The following is a 26,450-nucleotide window of genomic DNA, read 5'->3' as shown; positions in this document are numbered from 1 at the left end:
ATTGATGGACAGAGTGTTGTCTCAGCCACCCCTAAAACAGTGGAGGGTTCACATTGCTCCTTCCAGATGCTTCTGAGAGCATTGCTCAGTCTTCTTGCTTAACCCCAGACTGGGAACCCTGATTTTACAATCCTATATTTAATGCTGCTTAGCATATCCTATTAGAATAACTGACTTGACAAATATTTTACATGGACATCATTATTTTCCTTACTTTATATAATAGGGAAGGAACAGGGAGGAAGGGAGGTGTTGAAAGCCAGAGTCAGTTAGTGTCATGTTGGACTTGAATCCCAGGTTCCTTGAATTCCTATGGGAGGTTCCAAGCCTAGGAGGAAGGGTGGAGCCCTAAGTGAGGAGGGCAAGAGGCAAGCTATGCACAGGCAGAAGAGGAAGGACTCACCTCTGCGAGCCAGCTCTCTGGCCGTCTCCTTGCCGATGCCAGTGTTGGCACCTGTGATCACCACTACCTTCCCTGGAAGTTGCGTGTTTGTTTTACATACTCCACCAGCAAAAAACTTCCTGTCAGCAAGAGAAACAAAAGCATCAATGCCAACCTTCCCAACCCCACACTGAGATGCATGACTTATAGCCATCCAGCCTCTAAGAAGAATTATCTTTTACTTTGGAGTCAGGAGGCCAGAAAAAGATACTCTGCATAGGACAATATTCCTACTGGGCAAGGTAGTGACCAGCTCATAAGCACAGGTTGAAAGGTCCTGTGCCCAGAGGCTACAAAAGATCACTTGGACAAACAGACTAAGTGCTCTTGAGACAGAGCCAATGGGGACTTTCCTTGTCAAGTAACAAAGATATCTAACACATCTGTACAGGTTCCCAGGGTCAGTTTCCTTCTGTGACCCACATTCAAAAATCACAAGTGATGTGCATTAGTGGGATGGATGATCCTGAGCCCTGGGTCTCCAATAAGCATCTCTGTGAGTAACTGATGAACAGCATCCCGGAGGGCAGCACGCAGTTGGCTGGCTCTCCTATTCTGGAGAGTGGGGAATCCTCAGAGTTTTTGCCATCATATTACAGATTTCGTTCTGGCCCTTGTCACACAGAAAAAAAACTTCCTTTGTTGACTTTTCAAGTTAAAGAGAGAGAGAGAGAGAGAGATCGGCTGTGGATATAGCTCAGTTGGTGGAGTGCTTGCCTAGCAAGTACAAGACCATGGGTTCAATTCCCAGCAAAGGGAGTGAGAGAGACCAGAAAGGGGCAGAGCTAACAATTCTGAGCATCATTTGACCGCCAGCCACCAGGCTAGGTGCTTTCCGTACATAATTTATCTTAATCCTCTCAACCACTGCAGTATTATCTCTGCATGTCAGTGGAGAAAAATAAGGCCCAAAGAAGTTAAAACCACTTCTCATGGTGGCAGAACTGGAATCTGAACCCAGGTCTCTATGCTAGGACCTAAAATGACACTTTGTCCCTGATATATCCATTTAACCTTCTTTATCACCAGTAATTTCAAATTCTCTATTCATTATACACATTTTTTGACATCTCCAGAAGTCCAGACTATAGAGTCATCCCAGAACATTTACTGAGGGTAGTTATCAGAGGGCAGAGTTGGTTTCCTTCCCAGGATGCCTGGTACTTAACAATGAGTCCCTCAGCAATGTCCCCTGCCATACACACAACCTAGCAGGACCACCTTGATTAGGGACAAGAGAAGAAAGGGAGAGCTTCAGAGAATCTCAAGGGAATCATGTGAAAGAGCGAAGACTTCCTAAGATGAGTCTTGAGCTACTTACAGTCATTCCCGCAGCCTTCCTCTAGCATCAGAACTCAAATCAGCCCCACCTCCACAGCCCCAGTTTGCCCTTCTCATTTTCCACCATGGTATCCATAACCTCTCTTTCTTTCCTGCCTCTTCTGCTCTAACTTTCTCTCCCTCAGCCTCCTTCCCTGTCTCTCTTTTTCAGCAAGAAAGAACCAGCTCCCAATGCCAGGTTTTGTGAGCTAGTGTTATAAGTGGCTGAATTAAGACAAACCTGATGGATGGACCTGTCATATACAAGAGCGAAAAGAAGGAGGTGAGCAGTCCCAAGATAACCAGCATCTTTTTGACGTCTTTAGTTGCTGCTGCTCCAGCTTCAACTGCAACTCTGGCTCGGGCTCAGGATCTGGCTCCAACTCTTGGCCGCTTCAGCTGCTTCTTGCTCGTCTCACACCTAGGCGCTCAGCAACAGCTTGGCTCTAAGCAGAACCCAGAATCCTATTTAAATCCGAGAGCTGTCAGAGCAGAGCCTCCTGGGAGATGTAGTCCTGGAGCAGAGGGAATAGAAGAAAGATTAGAGCCTCTTGCAAAGAGAATTTGGAGGAAATGGGAGTAATTGCCGCCTAACTCTGCCACCCCCAATTATGTCTCCTTTCTAGAAATGTGTTCTCCCAACCAACCCACCTCTACTCCTGTAAGAAAAGACACTTTAAACTTTAGCAGCAGACCTCATGAAAGCCGGGCATGGTGGCACATGCCTGGAGTCCCAGCAATTGGAAGAGGGAGGCAGTAGGATTGCTTTAGCCCAGCAGTTCAAGGCCAGCCCCAGGCAACATAGTGAGAACCCATATCAAAAAAAGTGAAATAAAACAAAACACCAGACATTATGATGCTTGAAATACTTGTGTGATGAAAATAGAAAGACGATGAAGAAACTCTCAGAGGAATGGTAAGACAGATCAGGAGAGTGGTTACACTTGAGGAGGAAGGGGCAGTGACTGGAAGGATTGGCCGGAGCTCCCAGGGGATTGGCAGTGTTCTCGTCTTGGATCTGGATGCTAGTACACGGGTGCATTCACTGTGAAAATGTGTTGAGTCATACACTTTTGATTTGTGCATTTTCTATGCTTTATGTTATACTTTGATGGAGTTAACACACACATTCATATCTCTTACAAGCTCTGTGGCCCTGGGAAAGTTACCAAACCTCTCTGTTAACTCAGTTTACTCACTTGCACAATGGGTATAGTTTTAATATGTATATAGGTATTTAAAACAGTGGAGCTATATCTATCTATCTATCTATATATATATATATATATATATGTTTTAAATATTCAATTATTAAATGGGTAGAAAAATTAAGACAGAAACTAGCACATACTAAGCACTGTGGGAGAGTCGGCTGTTCTGCTTAATTGTATTGATCACTGTCTTCCTACCTATTCTACTTGCTTTACTCAGGGTTTGATGTAGAAAGGGAGAGGTGAGGAAAGAGGGTGCCTTTTTTTTTTCCTTTTTAACACAGAATTGCTTTACCACTGAGTCACATCCCCTGCCCTTTCTATTGATTTTTTTCTATTTTGAGACAGGATCTTTCTAAGTTGTTCAAGCTGACCCCAAACTTGCCATGTTCCTGCCTCAGCTTCCCAAGATTACAGGTATGCACCACCACACCTGGCAAGGGTGACATTTTAACTGAATGCTATTAAAGATGAGGCAAAAGCAGGGCACTGTAGTTTACACCTGTAGTCCCAGATCCTCAGGAGCCTGGGGTGGGAAGATCACTTGAGTGCAGGAGTTGGAGGTGGCCCAGGCAATATCTCAAAACAAAAGCTCCTTGGTGGACATGTGCTCCCTCCTGCATTCACCATTCATCCATCCACCCAACAAGCACTAACTGAGCGCTTCTCTGTGCCAGGCCTGTGTTCAGTGTGGGGAAGACATAGTTCCTGCCCCTCCAGAATCTCATGGATCTGAACAACAGAAAGGCTGATCAGAGGGTTCCCAGGGGGACTCTCTTGACTCCCTGCACTTAGGAAGTTGGTGACTCTATTTATCTTGAGTATGTCTGGGAAGTAGAGAGCCATAAAGAACAGTATGTAGAACTCTGGAGAAAGATACATTAGAAGGTACATTACGAAGCATCTAGAATTGTAGAAATACACAAATGGCTTGCTAAAAACCAGTGTTAAATATTATAATCCAAAGACCACCATCAGATTGGTATTAGTTGTACAAAATGTTAAACTATATAATAAAGCTATAATAATAATCTGTTATAATAATAACACCACCATTTAGTGTGGTACAGATAGGTAAATAGACCAAAAAAAAAAAAAATCAACACAACAGAATGGAATGGCAAAAAATAGACCCAAATTCATATGGGCATTTAGATATGATTAAAACGTCATCTCAGATCAGTGGAGGTGGGCAGTGGGTTATTTAATAAAATATTATAACATTTATATGTTATAATATAAATGTATGTGGTTAGGAAAAAGTAAACTTGATGCTTACTTTATTTTTTATGCCAAAATTCCAATAGACTAAGGACATAAATATGAAAAATGAAACCATTAAAGTATTAAGAAAAACCATTGGATAAACGTTTAAATAATTTTAGAGCGGTAACACCTTTCTAGTAAGACAGGAAACTCAAAAACTAAAAAGGCAGATGTAGGCTTAACAACATCTTCATGGTATCAACCACAATATACAAGGAAAGACAAGCAAGAAACTGGGGGTGAAGGACGTATTAGTAACACATTACTAATTTATTTAGACTCCAGAGAACTCTTACAAATCAATAAGAAAAAGAATAATAAGCAAGTTGAAATACAAGTTAACAGAAAAGGGAATGCAAATGGCTCTTCAAAATGAGTGATGCAAATTAAAATTACACTGGGAAGCACTTTTCACTTACCAGATCAGCAAGGATCAAAAAGAAAATAATATCCTCCACCAGGGAGGGTGTGAAGAACTAACACTGAAACACTCCAGGTGGGCCAGGGGATCCTTTCAGCCTCCACAGAGAATGCAGCTACATCTGCCAGCTGCACATGCACCCCTTGACATTCCACGTCCATATATTTACAAGGTTATCACAGCAGCATTGTATATAATAGCAAGAGCTTAGAAGTCTTCTAAATATCCACCAAAAATACAGCACTACAATAGATACTATACTGATTTTTTAACATTCTGATAAAGAATAATCCAGGAAACATTGGATGAAAAAGCAGGGAGCAGAACTGTGTCTGTAATATGCTAACATTTATTTTAAAATAGAGGGAATATGTGGATCTATTTGTATATGCGTAGAATAACTCAGAAAAAAAAAATGCCAAGAAATGGTTGCTTCTTTATTTTATTTGTTGGCACCAGGGATTAAACCCAGGGGTACTTTACTGCTGAGTCATGTACCCAGCCCATTTTTTATTTTTTGTTTTGAGACGAGGTGCCACTAAGTTGCTTAGGGCCTCACTAAATTACTGAGGCTGGCCTCAAACTTGCCATCCTCCTGCCTCAGCCTCCCAAATTGCTGGGATTACAAGAGTATACCACTATGTCCAGCAAAATGATTGCTTCTCAGGGACAGGAGTGTGGGAGGTTTTTCACTGACTGTTCCCTTTTGTGCCTTGGGAGCCCACTATACCTATCACCTATTAAAAATTAAAGTTTTCACCAAAAAGATCCATTATCACTTTAAAAAAAATTTTTTTAGATGTTGATGGACCTTTATTTTGTTCATTTATTTATATGTGGTGCTGAGAATCAAACCCAGTACCTCACACATGCTAGGCAAGCGCTCTACCACTGAGCCACGACCCTAGCCCTCCATATCACTTTGAAACAAGTAACTTGTTTGTTTTTGTTAAATTAATCATTGCAATATCACAAAATAAAGCTATCTCTCAAAGCAGTCTTGAGACTAACATACTTTGCCCCATAGCGAAGACTATGGACCAATCCTATACCTGCTTTTTAGGAATTTTCTAACTGAGACAGATGCAGATATAAGTCGCAGACAGAAAGGGATGAAAACACCAAAGGAACCAGTACAAGAATGGACCTGAAATTCATCCATAACAAAGAGCACACATCACTGGCAACACCTCTGAGCAGGGCCCTCTGACCACTCACCTCCGGTGATTCACAGGTCAAGTTCACAGTTCGGCCATCCTCCCAGGACTTATACTGAGGTGGGAGCACCTGGAAATCATGTGTTGTGGGCAGAGCTGGGAGGTTGGCTCTCTGATTTGACCTCTGGTTGGAATTTGTCAATAGTCATGCTGCAATAGCCACTGGTCACCTCTGTCCTGGTTACCCTATTTAGTCTTCAGAATCAGAGCAGGTGGAAAAACTGTAAACATCTTTCTCTTCCATCCATCCTGCTTTTCCCCTCCCCTAGTCTTCAAACCACAGATTCAGAAGCCAGAAAAGGCAAGTGAAAGGTCACAAATCCGATCTTCCTACTACAGACTCTGCCTGGTTTTCCTAAAGGCCTTGTACAGCACCACATCAATATTTTCATTCCCAGGATTGAGATCGTGGCTTAGGGGTAAAGCACTTGCCCAGCACATGTGAGGCACTGAGTATGATTCTCAGCACCACATAAAATAAATAAATAAATAAATAAATAAAATAAAATAAAGGCATTGTGTCTGTCTACAACTAAAAATATTTTTTTTAAATTTCCATTTCCAGTAATGAGGAACTGACTGCCTCTTCCCACATCCCTACCCCAAATGGCACCAAAATGTATTTGTTTTACCCAACAATAATAATTTATTTTTCTTTTTTTCTTGATTTTAAAAAGTGAAATAAACTGGGCACAATGGCACATGCCAGTAATCCCAGCAGCTCGGGAGACTGAGGCAAGAGGACTCCAAGTTCAAAGTCAGCCTCAGCAACGTATGGAGGCCCTAAGCAACTTAATGAGACTCTTTCTCAAAATGAAAAATAAAAATGAAAAAGACTGGGAATGTAGCTCAGTAGCTAAAGACCCTGAGTTCAATCTCCAGTACCAAAAAACAAAAAACAAAAAAAAAAAGAAAGAAAAGAAGAAACAAACACACACATCTTCTTTCTTAAAATTTTTTTTTTCTTTTGCTGCTAGTATGTAACTTCCAACCCTCACTTTTAGCCTACGCCAGGTCTATTAACATTTGGGGCCAAATAATTCTTCCTTGCAAAGGGATGTTTAGCAGCATCCCTAGCCTCTGCCCACTGAGATGTAAATATTTTTTACATTTTTTTTAGTTGTAGATGGACACAATATCTTTATTTTATTTATTTATTTTTATGTGGTGCTGAGGATCAAATCCAGTGCCTCACATGTGCTAAGCAAGGGCTCTACCACTAAGCCCCAGTCCCAGCCTAAGACGTAAATTTTACTGTAAAATTCTTTAAACTTTTAGGAAGATGTGTGTAACATTACAACCCCTTGTGACAACTCAAAATATCCCCAAACATTGTTAAGTGACCACTGTGGGGCAAAATTGCCCCTATGTGAGAACCACTGCCCTTCAAGATGTAGGACCTACAGGAGAACCCTGATATGCATTTGTTTGGGGGAGTTTTGTGTATTTTTGTTGTTGTTGTTTTGCTGCTGGAGATTGAAACCAGGATCTCACATATGCTAACCATGTGCTCTACCACTGGTATGTGTATTATTGAAAATAATTGGAGCAAAATGATGTTTCATTTAGTCTCTCATGCCTTTAGCTCAGCTCCAGCCAAGTTAATCTGCTTACAGTCCACAGCAAGTTATTAGTGCCTTCTCAGAGTCTGGGATGCTGGCCATCTACTAATCCTTTTGACCTTCAAATTTTTATCTTCTCCCAGCTTAATTCTGTCTGTCTCTCATCACTCTTTAGTCTGCAATTGCTGGTATGAATACTGCACTTCAAAAATGTACCTCTCATGAGTGATTTTCTGGGGTGCTGGGAATGTTCTGGGTTTGGGTAACATGGATCTATGCATTTTTAAAACAGCAACTGTACATTCAAAACTTGTACATTTTATTGTATGTAAGTTTTACATCAAAAGAAAAAGCTATAAATAAATATCGAACTCTGGTTAATGAACATGCTGAGGTTTTTAAAGGGTTTAGTGTGCAAATATCTACAATTTACTTTGAAGTACACTAATAAAATAAAGTGGATTGATGGATAGAGGGAAGCAAAACAAACATATTACTTGTTTTATGTACATAACAAAACAAGTGTATATGTAATAAAATAAGTAAAATGTTAGTGTAAAATCTAGATGATGCATATATGGACATTTACTGTAAAATTCTTAAAGCTTTTTTTTAAAAAAAAATTTTTTTAGTTGTAGATAGACACAATACTCTTATTTATTTATTCATTTATTTTCATGTGGTGCTGAGGATGGAACCCAGTGCTTCACACGTGCTAGGTAAGTGCTCTATCTCTGAGCTACAACCCCAGCCCTCTTTAAACTTTTATGAGTATTTGAAAAATCTTTCCAACTGAAATGCTGTAAATACACACAAATTTATACACCTTCTGTCATGACATTTAACATTTCGACTGAGCATGCTAGCCCAGCTACAAGGCAGGAGGTTCTCAAATTCCAGGCCAGCCTAGCAACTTAGCAAGGCCTTAAGAAATTCAGTGAGACCCTGTCTCAAAATAAAAAATAAAAAGGGCTGAGGATGTAGCTCAGTGGCAAAGCATCCTGGGTTAAATCCCCGTACCAAAAATATTAATAATAATAAAATTTAAGAGGGCTGGAGATATTGCTCAGTGGTAGAGCACTTGCATAGCATGTGTAAGACCCTGAGTACAATTCCTGGATACTGGAAAAAAAAAAAACCCTTAACATTTCAGAACAATAAGTTGGACTATATTGCCATATTAATTTTTTAATTTTCTAACATCAAAGAAATTTTCTTCAACTGAAAATATCTTTGATGATCTTTTAGGTCCAACTTAATATCTTCTCTGAAGTTTCACCCATCCAAACCAATCGTCTTCTTGCTTCCTGTTTTAGTCAGCTTTCTCCTTGTCATGAACAAAAGGCCTGTCAAGAACAGTTAGAGGAGGAAAAGTGTATGGGGGAGCTCACAGTTTCAGAGGTCTTAGTCCATGGACAACCAACTCCATTGCTTTGGGCCTGAAGTGAGGCTGAACATCATGGTGGAATAGTACGGCAGAGGAAAGCAGCTCAGGACATTGCACCAGGAAGCAGCGAGAGCCCAGCTCAATGAGGACAAAATATATACCCCAAAGGTACACCTCCAGAGACCCACCTCCTCCAGGCACACCCTACCCACCACAGATACCACCAAGTTAATCCCTATCAGGAGATTAATTCACTGATTAGATTAAAGCTATCATAACCCAATCATTTCCCCTGTAAACCTTCTTGCATTGTCTCACACATGAGCTTTTTGGGGACACCTCATATCTAAACCACTCCCATATACTATATTTACCTCTTCCATTAAGGCAACCACAGTAGTTTGACTTGTGCCTTAGATCAATCCTTATCTCACCATTCAGGGATAGAAACAGGGCTGAAATTTTGTGTTCTCCCAGTATCTAGAACCAAGACTGGCATAAAGTATATACATGCAATGAATAGTGAATATGATTGAGTTTACAGTGATTCTCCCTTATGAAATTAAAAAATGTTTTAATTTAGTTATGTGCAGTCGTGAAAATCATTAGAATCAAAATGGAATCGATTGTGTCCATTCAAACCAAAATACGTACATACATACAAACATAAATACATAGGTACATCTGGGAAGTTACAAAGGAGGGGACCTCTTGCATATATGCCTAATAATAAGAACTATACACATAAGACTGCTGAATCTACAACCTTACACACAAAAAAAATTCTGCAAGGACTTCTGCCCAGCAATTATCTGTTCAACCTCAGACTGGCACTACCCTCAGACTTTAAAACTTGGAGACAAGGACTACTGTTTCAAAACATCTTATGTAATTCTACTCATTTCACCTTTGAAAACTTCCCCTTGCCTCAATCTCTTTGTTTGGTACCAGGGATTGAATCCAGAAGCACTTTACCACTGAGCCACATCCCCAGTCCTTTCTATTTTTTATTTTGAGAGAAGGTCTCACTAAGTTGCTTAGGGCCTTGCTATATTGCTGAGGCTCACTTTGAATTTGTGATCCTCCTGCCTCAGCCTCCTGAGTTGCTGGGATTACAGGTGTGCACCACCACGCCCAGCTGCCTCAACCTCTTTGAATTTGCTTAGAGTTTATTATAGCATACATATTCTTATTGCAATGATGTTTTGTTCCCAAATGAACATAATTAATCTTTAGAGACTTTCTCTGATTGCTATTTAGGTTGACACAATTTTGTGAATACCACAAGATTTTGGTTCTAATGGAAGTGAATGATGAGCCACTCCTGCAGAGGATAATTAGAAAAAGAACAATCTGGGTCTGGAGACAGAAACAGGCAGTAAAGTAGAAAACAAGGCACTTTTGCAATTAAATATTGGAGGAAAATTTTTTTAAATAAAAGTTGGCCAATAAGCCCAGGCCTTAAACCTGCACTGTGGTGAGGTGCTAGGGAATTCTCAACTTCTGCCAATTCAAAAGCCCACAGTTGGGCTGGAGTTGTAGCTCAGTGGTAGAGCACTTGCCTAGCACTTGCCTAGCTTGATCCTCAGCACCACATATTAATAAAATAATGGTCCATTGACAACTAAAAAAAAAAAAAAAAAAAAAGGCCCACAGTAACCGGTAAAGTCAGGCATCAAAAATCAGCATGAAGACAAATAAGTAAAACAGATGCCTCCTAGACAACTTGAAAGCATTCCACTACTTTCTATCAGAGTAATCCGAAAGACATATAGAATCACATAAAGAAGATTTGCTGTTATTCATGGTCCAGCTTATGAAATAAACATTATCAGAGCCAGGTGCAATGAAGCACACCTGTAATCTCAGGACCACAGGAGGATCATAAGTTTGAGAACAGTTAGGGCAATATAGCAAGACTCTATCTCAAAAACATAAAATAAAAATGTCAATGGTAGAGTGCCCCTGGGTTCAATCCCCATGACTACAAAAACAAAAAAAGATTAGAGAAAAACAAAATATCATGGAAGTAATCTAGAAGGGGCTGGGGTTATCAGTGGTAGAGAGCCTGCCTAGCATGTGTGAGGCACTGGGTTTAACCCTCAGCACCACATAAAAATAAATAAATAAAATAAAGTCATTGTGTTCATCTACAACTAAAAAAATTTTTTTTTAAAAAAAGGAGTGATCTAGATGGTGTGGTACCTGAAGTTCATTCAATATTAGCTCTTTTTAAGAATATAAAACTATGAATAAATATTTGGTACAAAGGTAATACAACAAAAGAAGTCAATTACCAGGGAAAATGGCAATAGCACATAGTAAATTTAAAAGATCTAACAATTGCCACACATACCAGAAAATTCCAGCAAATATCATTGTATTTTTATTAACTAATTGCTGGATGCACTTAATGATACCTTTTAAAATATTTTCAGCTGCAAGCTTTTGATGGCCTCCTCCTATAATAATTATTTTATAAATATAATCTTCCGCAGAGATAATAAAAATGAATTAAATCTTTATAATGACTGATAAAACTTGTTTATTAAAACATCTTATTTTGAAATATTACAGAAAAGTTGCAAAAAAAATACAGAAAATTCCTGCATGCCCTTCATTCATCTTAAATAACCTTAAAACAATGATCAAAACCATGAAATTGGGGCTGGGGAGATAGCTCAGTCGGTAGAGTGCAGCACAAGGCCCTGGGTTCGATCCCCAGCACCCAAAAAAAAAAAAAAAAAAAACCATGAAATTAACATTGGTACAATGCTATAAACTATACTATAGGTTGTATTTTAATTTCATCAGTTTTCTCACTAATATTCTATTTCTGGTTCAGGATCTAATTCAAGACCTCATATTAGTGTTAGTTGTTATATACATGGACATTTTGAACAGTTATTTTGTAGAATTTCTTTAAGCCTTTTCTGTTGTTTTCTCATGATGAGATTGAGGCTATATTAAAATCTGTTTTTAATTATTGTTACTTGCACAAATTATGTAACCTCATACAGTGTTACATCCACTTGGGGTTTGCAGTAGTATTATCACAGAAATGCAGGAATTTTAATTATTTTTCATGTATTCCCACTGGGGGAAAGAAAACCACCATGGTGCATTTGTAATTGTACATGCTACATTATTGAAGAATTTCTGTTTCTGGCATTTCATTTCTGGAATGGATAAAAACCAAACATTCCACTTACCTTTCACACATCTAAAGATTAGGAAACTTTACCACTGATTAGCTTTTAACTATTTTCTTACTTTCATCCAACTTTTTTACCTAAATAGTGGTAAAAAGAAATTTGCACTACTTTGCAACCATGATGCACAGAAAACATCAGTAAAATGTGAGAATTAATCCCACTGGTTTGAGGGTCATACTTTCTGGGCTTCAAATCATGGCTGTAGTCAATAATAAAAGATAAATAACCCACTTTAAAATGATCAAAGGGATCTGGGGATGTGATGTATCTCATTTCGAGTGCACTTTCCCAGCATGCAGGAGTCCCTGGGTTCAATCTCCAGTAAGAGGGGTGGGGCGGGCAGCACAAAAGGTCGGAGCAGAGACTTCTTCATGAAAATGTCTCCAAAAGTAAAATGGCCAATAAGTTGCTCAGCATCATTCATCATCAGGGAAATAAGCCACAAATCAGATACCATTTCACACCCACTAAAATGACTAAAATCAAATAGATGGACAGTTACAAGTATTGGCAATAATGTAGGGACAATGGAACCCTCATATACTGCTGGTGAGACTACATAATAGTACAACCCCTTTGGAAAATAATCTATTAGTTTCTCAAATAATTTAACACAGGAATGACATATGATCCAATGATTCCATTCCTAGATATGTACTTTTTTTTTTTGAATGCGCTCCATGAAATAAATTTTCCTCTAAGTACTGCTTTCATAGTGTCCCAGAGATTTTGATATGATGTTTCTTTGTTCTCATTTACCTCTAAGAATTTTTTAATTTCCTTCCTAATATCTTCTGTTATCCATTCATCATATAATAGCAAATTGTTTAATCTCCAGGTGTTGGAGTAATTTCTGTTTTTTTACTCTTTCATTTATTTCTAGTTTCAATCCATTATGATCTGATAAAATACAAGGAAGTGTCTCTATCTTCTTGTATTTGCTAACATTAGCTTTGTGGCATAATATATGGTCTATTTTAGAGAAGGATCCATGTGCTGCTGAGAAGAAAGTGTATTCACTCTTCATTGGATGGTATATTCTATAAATGTCTGTTAAGTCTAAATTATTGATTGTGTTATTGAGATCTATGGTTTCTTTGTTCAATTTTTGTTTGGAAGATCTGTCCAGTGGTGAGAGAGGCGTGTTAAAATCACCTAGTGTTATTGTATTGTGGTCTATTTGGTTTCTGAGATTGAGAAGGATTTGTTTGACATACATGGGTAAGTCACTGTTTGGGGCATAGATATTTATGACTGTTATGTCTTGCTGATTTATGGTTCCCTTAAGCAGTACGAAATGTCCTTCTTTATCCCTTCTGATTAACTTTGGCTTGAAGTCCACTTTATCTGAAATGAGGATGGATACCCCAGCTTTTTTGCTGGGTCCATGTGCATGGTAAGTTTTTCCCATCCTTTCACCTTTAGTCTTTCGGTATCTCTTTCTAAGAGATGAGTCTCTTGCAGGCAACATATTGTTGGATCTTTCTTTTTTATCCAATCTGCCAGTCTATGTCTTTTGATTGATGAATTCAGGCCATTAATATTCAGGATTATTATTGAGATATGATTTGTATTCCCGGTCATTTGACTCATTTTATTCATTTATTTGTTTATTTTTGACACGACTTGGTTCCTCTTTATTTGAGAGTTCCTTTAGGATATCTCCTCCCTTTGCTGATTTGCTTCTTTGTTTTTCATCTCTTCTTCATGGAATATTTTGCTGAGAATGTTCTGTAATGCTGGCTTTCTTTTTGTATATTCTTTTAGCTTTTGTTTATCATGGAAGGATTTTATTTCGTCGTCAAATCTGAAGGTAAGTTTTGCTGGGTATAAGATTCTTGGTTGGCATCCATTTTCTTTTAGGGCTTGAAAAATGTTATTCCAGGCCCTTCTAGCTTTTAAGGTCTGGATTGAAAAATCTGCTGATATCCGTATTGGTTTCCCCCTGAATGTAATTTGGTTCTTTTCTCTCACAGCCTTTAAGATTCTGTCTTTATTTAGTATGTTAGGTATTTTCATTATAATGTGCCTTGGTGTGGGTCTGTTGTAATTTTGTGTATTTGGAGTCCTATAAGCCTCTTGAACTTGATTTTCCATTTCATTCTTCAGATTTGGGAAATTTTCTGAAATTATGATGAGCAGCTGCCTTCTAAAGATATGTACTTAAGACAAACAAATACATGCCCATCAAGAAGCTTGTATATAAATGCTTATAATAGCATCATTTACCATAGACAAAAAGTAGGGAAAGAACCAAATTTTGCATCAACTGATGAATATGTAAACAAAATGTGTATACAGTGAAATATCACTCAGCCATAAAAACAAATGAAGAATTAATGCATGCTGCATGATGAATCTTGAAAACATCATGCTAAGTGAAAGCAATCAAACTCAAAAGACCACATATTGTATGATTTTGTTTATATGAAATGTCCATAACAGGCAAATCCATAGAGACAGAGGTCAATTAGTGGTTGCCAGGGTCTGGGGAGAAGGGGAAATAAGGAGTGACTAGTAAGGGGAATAGAGTTTCTTTCCATGTTTGTAACAATCTTATGGAATTAGTTAGTGTAATGATGGCACAACCTTGTAAATATACTTAAACCTCTGACTTGTGCACTCTAAAAGAATGAATTTTAACCAGATGTGGTAGCCCACACCTGTAATCACAGAGACTCAGGCAGGAGGATAACAAGTTCCAGGCCAGCCTGGGCAACTTAATGACACCCTGTCTCAAAATAAATAAAAAGCCAGGGATGTAGTTCAATAGCAAAATGTCCCTGGATTCAATCCCCTGTATCAAAAAAAAAAAAAAAGTGAATTTTATGGTATGTTAATTATGTCTTAAATTTTAAAAATTAATCAACTTTTAAAAGTTGTAATGTCCTCAAACATATTTAGAATAACAAAAAAATTTGGTAATTTTACAGAAAGACCAAAATAAAAGACTAAAACTTGTGAAATATTCTCCTAGCTTCCTAGCAGGAACACAGTTGTGGTGGATTAAAGTTGGCATAAATTCTCTTGGTCTTTTCCCTATGGAAAGGTAAATCTCTGTGTCACCCTGCCTTGAAACTCCATGAGCTCTGCGTATCTTATGTTTGACTTTCTTGACCAATAGACTACAGAGAAGCGACATTGTACTAGTTTCCAGGTCCAGAGCTGAAGAGACTTCCTTTCTCTTGAATATCACTCCTAGAACCCTAAGTACCATGCAGGAAGCCCAATGAACCTGCTTGGAAAGACTGTAGAGAGGCTCTGAAAGTACCTGGAGAAGGAGAGTGACCAGGCTGAGCTCAGTTTGCAGCTCTCCCTGCCAAAGTCTACTCCATATGGAACAGAAGAACTGCCGAGTCCAGCCTTCCTGAATTCCCAACCCACAGATAGTGGCCCCTATAAGTGCAATTTAATCCCTAAATGTGGTCAGATTGTTACATAAATGTAGGTAACTGGAGCAACGATTTAAAAGAACTACACCAGAGAACTCTTGCTAAACTCATATTTGCAAAATAGATTCCTTAAGCAATAGAAAGAAGAGAGCCATGGCTACAGCTAGAACTCAGTGCAGCACTTGCCTAGCCTACATGCAACCCTGGGTTTGATCCCCAGCACCATGATTGCCTTACTTATGAAATTGTATTGTCTATGGATTTGTCTTATAGATGAACGTTTAGAAGAAATAAAAATGATTAAGCATAGATCAGTACTATTCTGAACTCAGCATATCGAGTGGATTCATGTACATGCTCGTTTATCTCCAAACATTTACTGAGCATGTTAATGGCATGAATTAATAAATGTGCATTTGGGTAACTGTTGTTAATGGTTAATTTACCAGGAACCAGTCTACCCACGGGCATGACTTTCTCTAAAAGCACCCATTTGGTTGGGTGTAGGTATAAAGAAGGATGATGTCACCCACTACATTTAAGGAATACATGGAAGAGGCCAGAAAATCCAGATAGAGGCTGGGCATGTAGTTGGAAATACAGGTCTTGAGCTCACAGATGTCTGGGCAAGAGGAAGCTGGTTTATTGAGCATCACAGTTTCTTTGGGAGACAAAACAGGGCATAAATCCACATACCACATTCTTCTGCCTAAAACCTTTCACTGCCTTAAATTCAAGATAAAGTTCTAACTCTATCTCAGCCCACAGACCTCAATGTTCAGGCTCTGGACATTCCCTGTGCCTCTGATGTCATCTGCCACCCCTTTCCCAAGCTCACCCTTCCATCAGCCTCACCCCCACACGAGAGCTCTCTGAGCTCAGTCACATGGCTGTGACTTTGCACCACAGCCAGTAATTCTTGGGTCTCTCCCTTGACCTGTACAATTGGCCCTGGCTCAGCTGTCCCTTCTCCCTGCCTCTTGACCATCCCTTTCCTTCATCGTGGACGCTCCCTGCCCCGCCCTGGGGATACTTCATTTCTGCATCCCCAATACCTTGTGCTCAGTGGTCCCCATCGCACTGCATCTACACTGTCACTTTTCTTTATTGTTGAAAGAACAGACACACCTGCTGCACACAGTGTCACTATATGAACATCCCCAAACACAAACCTATTTACCTTCTCCCCAGCCAATCCCAAACTTCTCACTGGAATTCCCTTTTCACAAATAATAAACTCCCTTTACATTTTCAGCCTTCGTATCTAATGTTCCCTCCACTGAAACCTGGCTTTGTCCCCAAGACACCTGTTTGCTTGCAGTTTCTGAAGGTGGGTCTTTGGTTCTCCTGCACCCCACATGCCTCAGTCTCCAGGGTATGGGTTTGTCGTTATCTCCATAACCCATTCCTGCTTCTGGGCTCTTCCACCCTCCCACACGCAGTCCCTGCCCTCTTGAGGCTCAAGTCATGAACCTGCTCTTCCTTGCCCCTGTCCTGCAGTCACTTCCCTCCCCTCTCATCTCATGTCTCCTTTCATTGAAGATTTTGGACCCTGCTTCTCAGTCTTCTCTCCTCTCAGCTCTTCCATCGTCTGGGTGGCTCCATTATCTTCACAGATGAGCCTGTGACTCCCTGGCCCTCAGACCCAAGGCTTCCTCACCTCTGGGAGCCTTTCCCTCTACCTTTGGCTTCCCTCCCTGTCCCCAGTCTGTCAGAACCTGGAATCAGCCACTGCTGAGGTCCCACAACCAGACTTTCTCACCCTCCTCTGCTGACATGAATCCCAACATGGCAGTAATTTGACTGCACAGGGACCCCTAGACCACTTAAACCTCTGTGCCATCACTTCCTTTAAAAAATATTTTATTTTTATAATCATAATTTTGTCAATTTATCTTTTCATGAACACTTAGTACAAAAAGGTGATAAATTTACTTGTTTTTAGCAGATATTTACAAACTTAGCTCACTGTTTTTTGCTCTTCTAATTTTTTTTTTATTGTATTAAAATGCTCTTGACATAAAATTTTCAAATTTAACCTCATTTTTTTTTTTTTTATTTATCTTATGCTGGGGATTGAGCCCAGGGTGTGCTGAGCCACATCCCCAGCCCTTTTATGTATGTTTTATTTTGAGACAGGGTCTCACCAAGTTGCTTAGGGCATTGCTAAATTACTGAGGCTGGCCTCCAATTTACCATCCTCCTGGTTCAGCCTCTGGAGCTTCTGGGATTACAGGTATTCACCACCATGCCCAGCTCCATCTTCACCATTTTAAGTAAGAGTGGTGTTAAAAATGTTCATGATATACAACCGTCACCAGCATCTACTTCTGGAATTCTTTTCATTTTATAAAACCAAAACTGTGTGCCCATTAAATTACTCCCCCTTTCCTCCTACTCCCAACTCTTGACAACCACCATTCATTCTACTTTCTGTTCCTATAATTTGACTCCTCTAAGTACCTCATATAAGTGGACTCATCCAGTATTTGTCTTTGTGTAACTGGTTTATTTTGCTTAGCATAATGTCCTCAAGGTTCATCTATGTTGCAGCGCATGTCAGAATATCCTACATTTTTAATGCTGAATAATGTCCTATTTTATATGTGTGTATGAATATATATATATATATATATATGATATATTTGTATCTATCTAGGTAGATATATTTATATCTATATCTATCTATATACATACATATATATATATATATATATATATCACATTTTGCTAATATGTTCATTCAACAATGGACAATTGGGTCACAACCACATTTTAGCCATCACATCAATTCTTTTTTCTATCCAACTCAGATTTTATATCCATCACTTGTCATTCTCTTGCCAATATCCTCTGCTTCCTGGCACCCTTGTCCTTCTGCCCGAAGAGATTGATAAATCCTGACTCTTACAAAACTATCTTCTCCCAAGTGCCTGAAGCTGGCTGATGAGAACTGCTGAGGAAAAAAATCACGCCACTTCACATGTTGATGCCATTTAGAAGTGCAGGGTCACCAACCTCCCCCTGGGCTCCAATAGAACTATCTTATTTTCTTCTCCTAACCACCTGATCTCCACGACAGTGATTTCAAACATTCTCAACACTTCTCAAACTTTCCTTCAATTTCAGCAGGAATCCTGGCCTCGTAACCCACATATGCACACAAACAGCCATCAAAGGAAAATTCCTCTATATCCAGCTACCACGTTTGTGAGACTATTGGTTTCATCCTCATTATACCTACACTTCTCTTTATCCCATCTTTTTTTTTTTTTTTTTTTTTTTTTTTTTAGTGGTGCTGGGGTTTGAACCCAGGGCCTTGTACTTGTGAGGCAAGCGCTCTACCAACTGAGCTCTATCCCCAGCCCTTTATCCCATCTTTTCTAGCTTTCTCAGGGACCTTAAAGTATCACTTATCTTCTCTCTCACTATCATCTTCAACTTTTTCCATGTTTGTTTGTTTGTTTGTTTTTCTGGTTCTGTCTTAATTTTATTTTTTTAACAAGATTTTTCCCCTTTGTTTTATTTATTTTTGTGTGGTGCTGAGGATTTAACCCAGTGCCTCATACATGCTAGGCAAGTGTTCTGCCACTGAGCTATATAGCCCAGCCTCCTCTGCGCTCTTTAAAAATGTTCCTGCTATTAGGCAGTAGTTAGTAATGAGCAGTGAAATGTGAACCAATAGCATAGCTGAGTCATGGCGCTCCTTTGAATTGCCTTTAATGAACAATCAAATAACTTGTAGAACAACACGTGTACTAACCCTGAGAATAAGCAGGAAGAAACAAAGGGAGCCAATTAAGAAAAACATCAAGAAAGAAAGATCAATGGAGCTAACTCCTGACAGACTCTACTGAGTTAGAATTTATGGCCATCGATTTCTCAGTGTAATTCAGAAAAGAAATTCTTTCTTACCCCAATACCCACATTAACATGGGATTGACTTACAAATGAAGTCCTCCTGGATAGGATGGTCATCATGACAGTTCTGGAGAGGATCAATTAGAGTCAAAAACTCCAAAACTCTGCCACCTGATGTGAAGGAGGGGTTGAACACATGATTGGCAAAGACTCTAAAAGGTGAAACCCAGTTCTCCTGGTAAACATCAAACAGCATTAAATTTGGAAGCAGCATTGTTTCTTTGTCATTCTCTGATCAGAAACGACCCACTTTGTCTCTTGAGAAGGCTCTTTGCTTGAGCCTTACTTTACTTTCACTCATAATAAAGTTCTCTTGCTTGACTTTTCATGTCTGACTAAATTTTCTTTTGTTGGGACACAAGAACCAAGGCTTGGAGCTTCAGCTCCCCACTCTCCTGACATGACTCAAATCAGCACCATCTACAGGGCAATTTTAAACTTCACCTTGTTCAGCTCCCAGCTCTGGTTAAGATGATGTCCAACTTAGCCTCTGGTATCTTTCCTTTTGCCTTGAAGTGCTCCATGTACTTTTTTCTCTGCCAAAATCTCCTCTCTATGCCATGTCAGTGTTCTGTCTGTCTTATGCCACTTTGATGCATTTGTTCAGCTTTTCATTCAGTCAGTAACCACACTGGCACTTTGTCTTTCCTGGCTGGCAAACTTATAATCTCCTGGGGTTTTTTGTTTGTTTGTGTGGTATCTTTTTGATCAAGGTCACCACAGTAGCAATGAGACCATCTTCATTGTTGTGGCCACTGTGTTATATCATACACCTAACTCATTTTAGGAATAGGTATATACCATCTCCTTTTAGAGACAATATCCAGAATCTGGAAGGTATTTAAGTCACCATTTTTGTAGACTATGATCCTTGATCTATTTTTATGACATTTATCCTGTTGTTATTATCAGACTTTTCCAACAAAGTAACACAAAAACCTCTGCTCCCCTCCACTTTTCAACATCAGACCTATGCTACTCTTCTTTTAAAAAAATATTTTTAGTTGTATATGGACACAATACCTTTATTTAATTTATTTATTTTTATGCGGTGCTGAGGATCAAACCCAGTGACTCGTACATATGAGGCAAACACTGCACCACTGAGCTGCAACCCAGCCCAGACCTATGCTACTCTTAAAATCCTATGCAAAAGACCAGGCATGGTGGTACACTGTAATCCCAGTGACTTGGGAGGCTAAGGTAGGACGATCATTAAGTTCAAAGCAGTCTCAGCAACTAAGTGAGGCCCCAGGACACTTAGTGAAACCCTGTATCAAAATTAAAAATTAAAAAAGAGCTAGGGATGTGGCTCAGTGGGTACAATCTCCAGTACCCCAAAAAAAAAATTCTATGCAAAAGGATTAAGGGTCACTTCTCCAAGTTCTATCAATTGACCAGTATAGATTTTTTAAATTAGATTATAAGCTTGAGTGACAAATAATCTGACAAATAAACTGAAAGTTGTGAAATTTGGAAAGTGCATACTATACCAAGTTCTTGGGAACCATGCAAGGATGCCTCCTGGTTCTGGGTTTAAAATGGAATATATGAGAGGGACACCGTCAAACATCCATTTCTCTTAGATATCAGTACTTCTGAGGGAACACCTGGAGGTCTGAAGGACTCTGACTTTGTTTTACAGATGGGAAACCAACCATCAGTATTGGCATTGACTAATACTCCCATCAGGATACATCTTGAGAAACTGGGACCATTTTAACCCAGAGACCCTTAAGAAGAGATTGATTTTCTTTTGCACTGTTGCATGATCTCAATATAAGTTGGGGACCAAAAAAAATGGTCCATCAATGGAAGTCTAAACTATAATACTATTTTCCAAAAGACTCATTTTGTAAAAAGGAGGGAAAATGGTCAGAGATTCCCTGTGTACAGGCTTTTTTCTACTAAGAGGTCCAAAATATTTATATGCTAAATATGGCATCAATGATGCCTTTCTAGCAATGATGAGTCAAGAAATTGTTGGCCTAATGGATCCCCTAAACTACATTCTCCTCCCACTCAACAATGTACTTAACACTTGGATCTATCAAACCCTACTTCTTCCACTTCTACCTTAAACCCTTACACTATTACCTGCTGTTCCCATTCCCCCATCCTGGTTTGCCTCATCATAAGCCTGTCTCTATGGGTTCATTACTAGATTATTCACATTTCAAGAGACAAATGGAGAATTTGGGTTAGTCAAAATACAGGTGCATTTTTTTTTCTGCAAGATCTAAAACAAATCAAACAGGATTTGGGACAATCTTCTGATGACCCTGATAAATATATAGAGGAATTCCAACATTTAACCCAGGCTTTTGATCTAATCTGGAGAGATAGAATGGTAAGTTTGCCAAATGCTAACAGATACAGAGCAATTAAGCTCTGTGGTGATTGAAGCTGGATGATTGAAGCTGCTAGGGCTTTGGAGAATGATTTGCAAATTACTAACTCTTTATACCTGTGGATCCTTCAACTGTCCCAATTGAGAATCCTCAATGCAATTATGATAGTTCAACTGGCAGGTGGCATAAAGATCATATGATCATTTTTTTCATGGCAGGAATGAAATCTATTAACTCTATGAAATTGGCAATTATTGATCAAGGGTTGGAGGAAAATTCCATGACTTCTCTAGAAAGAGTCAAAGAAGCCTTAATAAATCATGTCCCCTTCAATCCTACATCTCTTAAAGGGCAACTTACTTCAAAAGATAAATTCATTGTAAAATCTGCTCCAGATATTAGAAAAAATTATAAAAATTGGCCCTGGGACTTCTCTCAATGACCTACTTTGGGTAGCCTCCCAGGTCTTTTATAATTGAGACCAGAGGAAACTTTAAGGGACTAGTAAAAGGAGAACAATCAGGACAAGAGACAGGCACAGTTATTGGCTGTGACCCTTAGGGGACACCCCTTTCCTCCTCCACAGGACCCTTGAGACCCTGAAGATATCCGTCATCATTGAAGAAAACCAATATGTTGGTGAAAAGATTGCTCAACTAAGGACAGGCTATCAAAGACTCCTTGTCCTTTACAAGCAGAAGAGGCCACTGGAGAATTGACTACCCCAAGGGTCATAGAAACCTCAGATCATCCAAATGATGACCCAAGAATGAGAGGCCTTTGGAATCAGCCAGCACTCCAAACAGTCACCATCAGTGGGGCTGAACTGAGGTTAACTCTGCAGGTAGGAAACAGGGCTGTTCAATTCTTTTGTATACAGATGACACCTATAGCGTTTTAACTATTCCCTGGACACCTCTGCTAATTCCTGCTTGGTAGTGGGAGTCAGTGGAATACCCAAGTTAAGACTTTAGCTCTCCTCTATGTTGCAGTTGGGAAGATATAATATTCACTCATTCTTTTTTTGGTAATGGTTAAATGTCCAACTTCATTATTAAGTCGTGATATCTTAACAAAGTGGGAGATTGTCTAAGTTTTCTACTCAAGGCACCTAGTTCTTTTCTTTTGATGTTGTCAGAAGCTAAACAATCAGAATTGATTGATGGTACCTTGGTGGGTATCTTCCTACAAAGGACTGACTGAATAAAATTACAATCCCTAGAGCTAGAACAAAAGGAAGAGATGTACTCATTATAAATCCCTACACACAAAGATGTTACATTATGGCCTAATATGAGACTTTGTTACCCCCAGGTCATGGAAAAAACTTGTTGAGAGAAAACTAACTTCCAAACTTTCACAACCATTAAGCCACATTTGAATCGATCTACTCATCATTTCTCACAGTTAATGCCAGAATGGCAAAGATATAAAGACGGTTACTATCAAATTTGGGATAAGTACATATGACTTCCACCCACCTCAGGACATCTAGATCAGAGAGCCCCAGTCTGTTGGGAACAATGTACCCATGCTTATGATAACTGGTCTAATTCTACTCAGGGGTTAAGATAGACCCCGGAACTCGAAGTCAGCATATTGTGATTTCATAGGCTGATGATTGGTTTGGGACTAATTGGCTCTTCAGACCTGAAGTAAGATGGCCAGAACCTAATGGGCCACAATGAATACGTGGGAGCAGGTTATGACCCTGGCTTCACCCAGGCTGTTGGTGAGATGTACTATTAGGTACCCATGGGTGCAAGGGAGGTAGACACAAAAATAAACAACCTGAAAACCTCCCCAATCTTAAGCATAGATGGAAACAATTTGTTGTTTGTTGGTATGATCATTTAGCTTCATGGTTTATCCCACAAATTGGTCTAGAAGACATAATCTGGCATGTGGAAGTCCTGACCAATTATATTTATTTATTTATTTTTAAAATATTGATAGACCTTTATTTTATTCATGTATTTATATGTGGTACTGAGCATAGAACCCAGTGCCTCATACATGCTAGGCAAGTGCTCTACCACTGAGCCACAACCCCAGCTCCCTGACCAATTATATTTAAAAAGTTCTCCATGGTGACACTGAGAAAGGCATTTCTCTTCTTTCCTCATGAGGACAGTTGTTTTACAAAACTAAGGGAGCTTGTACGTTGTCACAGTAGCTCAGGGTGGCACGAAAGCCATCATTCAGACAATATTTCACTTCCATTCCTGGTAACTCTGACAATGTAAATTAAGTCGTCAAAGATTTGCACTCCCAAATGGATAGTATTTGCAGATTCATTCAAGCTGCTTTATATATATCAAAAGTCTAATTCTTTTTATTGCTCTGTAGTATTTCATTGTATGGATATGTCACAATTTGTCCATTCACCTCTTGATGAACATTAAGGTTGTTTCTAGTTTTTCTTTTTGTCTGTGTTGAGGACTGAAGCCAGGGCTTTGTACATACTAGGCAAGCACTCTACCACTGAGCTATACACTTGGCCTATTTGTTTTTTTCTTTTCTTTTTTGAGGTGCTGGGGATTGAACCCAGGGTCTTGTGCAAGCACTCTACCAACTGAGCTATATCCCCAGCCCCTATTTCTATTTTTTGATAGTTATAAATAAATAAAGCTTCTGGGATCATTCACCTACAAGTTTTTTTTTTTAAGCTATAAATGGACACAATACCTTTATTTTTTATTTATTTATTTTTGTGCAGTGCTGAGGATTGAACCCAGTGCCTCACACATCCTAGGCAATCTCTCTACCAGTAAGCTACAGCCCCAGCCTCCTACCTACAAGTTTTTGCATGTACAAACTTTCATTTCTCTTGGAAAATTATCTGGGAGTCTCATGATAGGTATATGCTTACTTATGTTGAAACTGCCAAAACCACATTCCCAGACCCTTTTTTTTTTTTTTTTTTTTTTAAGAGACAGGGTCTCACTAAGTTGCTTAGGGTTTTACTAAGTTGCTGAGGCTGGCTTTGAACTCACAATCCTTCAGTCTCAGCTGGGATTATAGGGGTGCTGCACTGTGCCCAGCCTTGATCATTTTTTCGAGTGTTTATTTGGTGTTCCTATATCTTTGGTGAAGTATTTGTTCAAATCAATCATTTAAAATATTGTTTTTTTTTCCCCCTTAATTCCAAGTGTTTATTTTTTATTTGTTCTTTTTAGTTATACATGACAGTAGAGTATAATTTGACATATTTACACAAATATGGAGTACCATACTCATGTGGTTGTACATGATGTGGAGTTTCTCTGATGGTGTATTCATATATGAACATAGCTTTGTTTCTGGTCTTCACTAAAAGCAAGATGATTAAGAGTTAAAATTTTACTTTCATGTATGTTCTACATACAAGGTTTAAAAGAAAAAAAACCTCAGAGAATGATAAAATACTATTGTTTTATTTGGTCCCAAGAATCCTTCAGCATTCTAACTCAAACTTTAGGCCCCCTCAAGGCCAACACTCCAGAACTTCTGACTCTGGAAATGATGTCAGCAATGAGGCCGAAGAAGAGTCTGAACCAGCTGCAGTGCCTCCCACTCCTCTACCGGTCCTGTACCTTCACTATCCAAGCTACGGAAAAATTTGTATGTGCAAGTTTTTCTGTTTTAAAGGTCCTCACCTGTCAGTCCTGGTTTTGGTGATTCTTTCTTGTTTATCTGTTTTTCGGGGGAGATCCAAGATGGCAGAATAGAGGGAGGCTGTGTTCCTTTTCGCTCCATAACTCGGGTTTCAAGCAGAGAATATCTGTTTCTCTGTGAGGCAGTCTTTGCTCCTTATTGATCCCCTGCTGTTTACCCAATTTATCCACTGCAATCGCCTGCGTCTACCAGTATATAAACTACATTTTGAGTGCAGATTGCTCACTGGCACCTATCATCCACCATTTGCCCTTTTGCCTGCTTCTTGCCTGCTCATCGCCTGCTCTTCACCTACTCATCACACCCACCGCCCGAGGTCCACCTGCTGATCGTCTACTGGTAGCCTGACGACCGATCACAGACTGCCAGCAGAGTGCCAGCTGCTTACTGTTGCCTAGAAGTTCACTGTCAGAGTACCTGCAGGTTTGGTTACACATGGCTGCCACCATTTTGAGACAACAGCCAGGACCTGCAGGACCCCCGACCAGTCTGACTGAGCCCCATCTCCAGGACCCCTCAGCCCAGCCAACCACACCCTGCCTCCAAGGCCCCCGGATCGACTGACTATGCCCCACTGCCAGGACCCCTAGACCAACTGACTGTGCCCCACCTCCGGAACCCCTCAACCAGACTGACCACACCCCACTTCCAGGACCCCCAGCTGCCCCCACCACTACCCGAACTGCAGCTCCCCATTTGCCAACACATTTGGAAGCCAATGCAGCCATCTTGGATTATCCTGGAAGCGGAAACTCCCATCTTTAGGTGGGGCAAATCCCATCCTGAGATGCCTGCTGGAGACTGGAAGCTCATTGTCAGGTATGTCTCATGCATTAGGCTACTGAAGACGGGAGGTTTGACTACTATATGACTGTTATAGTGTAGATATTTTTCCTTTTTTTTTCTCCTTTTTGAAAAATTTTAAGTTTTTATTTCTTTATTTTTCTTGCTCTATTTTCCTTTTGTTTACCTGTTTCCTCAGAGTCTCTTTTTCCCTTTTCTCATGCTAACAACCAACTTTTTTGATTACAGTTTCATTCTCTCTTTGATCTAGAACTTCTATATATTCTTTTCTTATCCCATTAACA

General features: G+C 39.5%; 1 protein-coding gene across 3 annotated transcripts in view; it reads right to left on the bottom strand.

Moving 5' to 3' along the window:
• Rdh12 (retinol dehydrogenase 12) overlaps window positions 1-25,574 on the bottom strand; it is a 34,133-nt gene extending 8,559 nt beyond the window's left edge. Inside the window, exons 1-4 of one of the 3 annotated variants that reach the window (XM_047540448.1) lie at window positions 25,344-25,574; window positions 19,382-19,465; window positions 2,004-2,277; window positions 404-522 (exon numbers count right to left, since the gene is read on the bottom strand). In XM_047540448.1, coding sequence (XP_047396404.1) covers window positions 404-522; window positions 2,004-2,071 — 187 coding nt within the window. In that variant the 5' untranslated portion in view covers window positions 2,072-2,277; window positions 19,382-19,465; window positions 25,344-25,574. Of the gene's footprint in view, window positions 1-403; window positions 523-2,003; window positions 2,278-5,878; window positions 5,913-19,381; window positions 19,466-25,343 lie in introns of those variants that run through there. The other 2 variants (XM_047540449.1, XM_047540450.1) reach the window with 2 other exon arrangements.
• Between the last annotated feature and the right edge of the window lie 876 nt (window positions 25,575-26,450).

Source organism: Sciurus carolinensis, chromosome 2 (assembly GCF_902686445.1).
Source record: "Sciurus carolinensis chromosome 2, mSciCar1.2, whole genome shotgun sequence".
In the NCBI taxonomy this organism is placed as follows: Eukaryota; Metazoa; Chordata; class Mammalia; order Rodentia; family Sciuridae; genus Sciurus; species Sciurus carolinensis.
The sequence above is the reverse complement of the archived record's forward strand: the minus strand, read 5'-3'. Positions and strand labels throughout refer to the sequence as shown.